The sequence below is a fragment of the Mizuhopecten yessoensis genome, unplaced genomic scaffold (genome assembly GCF_002113885.1).
Source record: "Mizuhopecten yessoensis strain PY_sf001 unplaced genomic scaffold, ASM211388v2 scaffold10491, whole genome shotgun sequence".
Lineage (NCBI taxonomy): Eukaryota > Metazoa > Mollusca > Bivalvia > Pectinida > Pectinidae > Mizuhopecten > Mizuhopecten yessoensis.
Window position 1 is genome coordinate 1 of NW_018408573.1, and position 5,945 is coordinate 5,945.

Consider the following 5,945-nt stretch of genomic DNA (forward strand, 5'->3'; position numbering starts at 1 on the left):
AACTTTAGGTAGCAGTGTACAGTAGCGTCTGGTGAACCTTAGTTTCCAGTGTACAATAGTGTACGGTGAACCTTAGGTAGCAGTGTACGNTGCTTCGGCCATTCACAATGATATCAGAACCATTGACGGGAAAATGACTGTGTTGGAACAAGATGTCAGCCGAGCGAAGTCAAGCGCTTCCTCGGCTGTTGACTGTGTCTCATCGCTGAAACCGCGCATCCGACAGGTTGAAGCTGATGTCAAAGAAGTCACTGGTAAGGCGAAGCAAGCTACAGACATTGCTGTCCGAGCATTTGCAGGGGAACTCAGCTCCCAGTTGACTAGTATGGAAGAATTTGTGTTGCAGAATGCCCAGATTTCCTTCATAGACAGTGTTCCGCCATCGTCTTCTGGCAAAAAGACTGCTATTCCTATTCCGCACAGTATTGCTCCTCCTGTTGCTCATATCGTCGAAACACAGAAGGGCATATCCGTTAGTGGAACGTCACCGCATCCTGCGGAAAGTCCTAAGCGACCTTCCCAGCAATCTCCCAGTGCTAGTTGTTCTAACCTATCTTATGCGAAATCACATTTGATCACCAAAGATAGTGTCGATTCTAAAGCTTCTTCTAGAGTGCTCTCTGTAGAAAACAGTCCGAAATCTAGATGTCCGTCACACTCGCTCGCTGCGAAACAGCCAACTAACAAAGCATGTAGTGCCGATTCTAGTGGATTCGTCGCTGTAGCTCGGAAAAAAACCACACGCCTCTTTCTCAGTGGTATGTCGTTGGAAAGGTGTTCCGTGGATGATATCAGATCATACCTGGAATCTCGTAACGTCAATGTTACGTTTGTTCGTCTGCTTAAAAGCAAACGGAAATATTCTGTGTCTGCGCGTGTCAACGTGATCTCGTCCGATATTCCAAAGACAAAGGAAGCTGGGTTTTGGCCAAAAGGCATCCACTGCCGCAAGTGGTTATCAAATAACCAGTTCTACGGTAACAAGGAAAACACAGCATTTGACGATGATGAGTACTAGTAGCTTTATTTTTGTACTCCTTTTGCTTTGGTTTTGCCTACCCATGTCGATGAACATTCGGTTAATGTCGTGGAACGTAACCGGCATAATGTCGGCTGCTTCTCATCTGCATGACGCATTAAACAGGGAACACGTCGATATCTGTGGAATAGCGGAGCACTGGCTTTTCGAAGAAAATAGGCACCTATTTTGTAGTATTCATAAAGACTACGAGTCGATAGCCATATCTGACTTTTCCCTACATCCGTTTGCGGATAAACGATCTCGTAAAGGCGGTGTTGCTATAATGTGGCACAAAAGACTTAACGATCGTGTGTCTGTCGTGGAGTCTGATGACGACAGGATCGCCATTATTAAGCTTGTCACGGACAGTGATATTCTTTATTTCATCCAGGTTTATCTTCCTACTTCTCGGTATGGCGTGGATATATTTACGGATTATGTTGAGAAACTTGATGACTTGTGCACAACTTTTTCCCTTGAAGGATCAGTAATTCTCATGGGAGATTTCAATGCTCGCCTAAGCGGTCCACGTATCCCTAATTATCAAAACCAGCGTGGTCAGTCGCTCCAGAGACTCATTGACCGGCATCAGTTGTGCGCGTTGTCAACAGCTGATATATGTGTCGGTCCGTTGCACTCGTATGTTCATTCGGAGGATGGATCGTCGTCCCTTATAGACCACATTATCATCAACTCGTCAAAAGTTGATCTCGTCTGGGAATGCGCTGTACTAGATCGTGACTTCCTTGATGTTTCGAACCACAGGCCTTTGTTATGCGAGCTACACATTCCTCTTCCTGTTCCTAGGGAAACGTGTTGTAATACTCTGACGCGAGTCTCTTATAAGTGGATTACTTCTGGAGATTCTAAGAATGTTGATGTTTATCGCGATAGCCTGGATGAATGCATCAGTAACTCGTCGTTAGTGAACATGCAAGAGCTTTGTTCTGAGGACGATGTTGAGAATTACACCAACGAGCTTGTGAATTGCATTCAGCGGACTTCAGAACGTGTGTTACCGAAGCGTAAATTCTGTAGATTCCTTAAACCGTACTGGAATAATCATCTAAAGGAACTCCATCGTAATATGTGGCGGTTGCGTCTGGAATGGATCTCTCAAGGACGACCTCGGGACCCCCTCTCCAATACCTTTAGGCTCTATAAAAATGCAAAGTGCCTATTTAGGAAAAGACATCGTCAGGTATCAGAAGACCATATTGTAAACCTCAACAACGACATTGAGAAATGTGCGGATGTAAATCAAAAATCGTTTTGGTCTCTCATCAAAAGTCGCTGTAAGTCATCCTCGGGTGCTGTTGGCGCTGAAATGAACTTTAGCGGGAGGGTCATTAGAGACCCTGCTCTTCTAGCCATACATTGGGGTGAATATTTTGAAGACATATATTCCCAGTCGTCTCTTAATGACTTTGATGCTAATTTTGCAGACCAAATCAATACATCTGTTGCCAATATTCTATCCAATCATATAGTAAACAATGAATGTTTTGTTGAAATTTCTATGTCTGACGTTAAAAAGGTCTGTAAAAGTTTACCACAAGGTAAAGCAGCTGGGCACGATCAAATTGTGTACGAGCATTTACTCTATGCCCACGACACTGTGTACAACTGTTTGTATGTTCTTTTTAATGCTTTTTTAAGATTGGAGTATGTTCCTCCTGTACTAACAAAGGGTCTGATCTGTACACTATACAAAGGTCATAACAAGCCAAAGAGTGACCCCAATAGTTATCGTGCTATCTCTCTGTTGCCAGTGATTCTGAAAGTCTTTGAGAAATTATTACTTATCAGACTTGAGGATACAAACTTGTTTATACCTAACCCCTTACAGAATGGATTTCAAAAGAATGTAAGTAGTACTTTCACGTCATTTCTAGTCCATGAATCTATCACATATGCGTGTGATAATAACAGTAAACTTTTTACATGTTTTCTTGATGCTGCCAAAGCATTTGACTGTGTTTGGCATAACGGCCTATTTTTCAAACTTCACAGTTTAGGTCTAAATTCAAAGTATATCAATATCATTGTTTCATTATACTCAAATATGTACAGCGCAGTATTGCACCAAGGTTTTATTTCTAACTGGTTTAAGATATGCCAAGGTACGCGTCAGGGAAGCATTATTTCTCCCTGGCTGTATACAGTTTTTATTAATGATTTACTGGATGAGTTATGTGCTTCACAGTACTCTTTACTTATACATGGTGTAAATGTTACTTGTCCAACTCAAGCAGATGATATTACCCTTCTGTCTTTTTGTAAACATGGCTTGGACTGTCTCATGGACATCTGCTACAGTTACAGTTGTAAGTGGCGATTTAGTTACAACGCATCAAAATCTACCGTAATTGTTTTTAATGAAAGCAAAAGTGTCTTTTCAAAGATAACACGCAGATGGAGTCTCGGCAGCGAAGCACTCCCTGAATCTATTCATTGTAAACATGTCGGTATCTTTTTGAATAAGTTCAAACCAGGCTGTCCAGATGTCAATGAGATTGTTCACAAGCTACGTGGTCAATGTTTTGCTTTGCTTAACTGCAACTTATTTGGTACTGGAATCAACCCATTGACCGGTGCTAAGCTGTATAAAACAATTGTAATGCCAAGTAGCCTTTTTGGCGGTGAACTCTGGTATTCACTTTCCGAGACCGAATGGAATCGCATTGAAACAGTTCACCATTTGTGTGCAAAGCTCATTCAAGGTTTTCCGCGGCGCACTAGATCAGATATTGTCCTTAGTATGCTTGGACTTACGTCCATACGTCTAAACATTGAACTATCGAAACTTCGATTCTTCTCTGCTTTATGCAGAACAGATGCACGTTTTACAGCAAAGAGATTGTTCTTACTGAGACTTTTTCATGTATATTTTGGCATTTGTTGTAACGAAAAAGGTTTTGTTCTAGACATCTGGAACATACTTCACAAATATGATCTACAAGACTTTTTGTACCAATTTTTGCAAACTGGGTTTGTCCCGGTTAAAAACTATTGGAAACACTTCACAAAAGGTGTCGTATTAGGTGAGTACTCCTCGCAATGGAGTGAACGTCTCAATGCTTGTGATGAGTTCTTAAGATTTAAACACCTACATTGTGAGATCAGCCCTTCGCCACTATGGTACCTATCTAAATGTTTCCCTTATCTCAACACAACGTGTAAAAACGTTGCAAAGCTATGGGGTATTCCACCTAATAGTGAACTATCATGTGCCCAGTGCAATATCTTTGCAGAAGATGCAGTTGCGCATTGTATTTTAGACTGCCGTAGTCCCACATTGCTAACTCTACGTGATGAACTTTTCACCAAGATAGTCAACGATTATCCGGTGAATGTGTATGTTGTTCTTGCTAACTCATGTAGGGAGGTGCAAATTGCGACATTCCTCGGCAGTCCATCTGCTGCCATGAAAGACATATTTGTTAATGAGGACAGCCTTTTCGCATCTTTTGCAAGAGATTGTTGTATTTATGCTGAAAAAGTATCCCTTCTTACATTTAATTAACGACGATAGTCTGCCAGACATGTAAATCATATGCATTCGTATTATATCTGGTTCATCCTGGCAATTTGACAGTCCTGTCGTTACATACATGTTCCCTTGCTGTTTGATATAGTCCTGTGTATGTCTTTATTTATCGTTGTGTACCTCATATATTGTGTAATCATGCAACTTTTTTTGTTTGATTCCACTGATTTTTCTTTTTCATTTTGCGTTATACTTATGTATTTTGTGTATCTATTTTTGTAACCCATATATATGTCATTTGTAACTCTTCAAATTTGGAGGAATAAAGATATGAATGAATGAATGAGTCCAGAGCTATACAAATACAGTCTAGAGCTACACAACTATAGTCCAGAGCTACACAACTACAGTCCAGAGTTACACAACTACATTTCGAAACTACACAACTACAGTACAGAACTACACAACTACAGTCCAGAACTACACAACTACAGTCCAGAGCTACACAACTATAGTCCAGAGCTACACAACTACAGTCCAGAGCTACACAACTACATTTCGAAACTACACAACTACAGTACAGAAATACACAAATACAGTACAGAACTACACAACTATATTCCAGAGCTACACAACTACAGTCCAGAGCTACACAACTACAGTCCAGAGTTAAACAACTACAGTCCAGAATTAAACAACTATAGTCTAGACCTACACAAATATAGTCCAGAATTAAACAACTATAGTCTAGACCTACACAACTATAGTCCAGAGCTACACAACTGCAGTTCAGAGCTACACAACTACAGTCCAGAACTACACAACAACAGTCCAGAGCTACACAACTACAGTTCAGAATAAAACAACTACTGTCCAGAGCTACACAACTATAGTCTAGAACTACACAACTATAGTCTAGAACTACTCAACAACAGTCCAGAGCTACACAACTACAGTCCAGCACTACACAAGTACATGTATAGTCCAGAACTTCACAACTAAAGTCCAGAGCTACACAACTACAGCCCAGAACTACGCAACTACAGTCCATAGCTGTACAACTATAGTCCAGAACTTCACAACTATAGTCCAGAGCTACACAACTACAGTCCATAACTACACAACTTTAGTCCAGAGCTACACAACTACAGTCCATAACTACGCAACTATAGTCCAGAGCTACACAACTACAGTCCATAACTACACAACAATAGTCCAGAGCGACACAACTACAGTCCAGAGCTACACAACTATAGACCAGAAGTACACAACTACAGTCCAGAACTACACAACTACAGTCCATAGATTCACAACTATAGACCAGATCTACACAGCTACAGTCCAGAACTACACAACTACAGTCCANCAGCGTACGGTGAACCTTAGGTTGCAGTGTACTGTAGGGTACAATTAACTTTAGGTAGCAGTGTACAG

At 41.0% G+C, this 5,945-nt stretch overlaps 1 protein-coding gene across 1 annotated transcript in view; it reads left to right on the forward strand.

Moving 5' to 3' along the window:
- Positions 1-1,106: 1,106 nt before the first annotated feature.
- LOC110460853 overlaps positions 1,107-5,945 on the forward strand; it is a 15,564-nt gene continuing 10,725 nt past the window's right edge. Inside the window, exon 1 of the mRNA XM_021514043.1 lies at positions 1,107-2,653. Within this exon, the coding sequence (XP_021369718.1) occupies positions 1,107-2,653 (1,547 nt within the window). The remainder of the gene's footprint in view (positions 2,654-5,945) is intronic.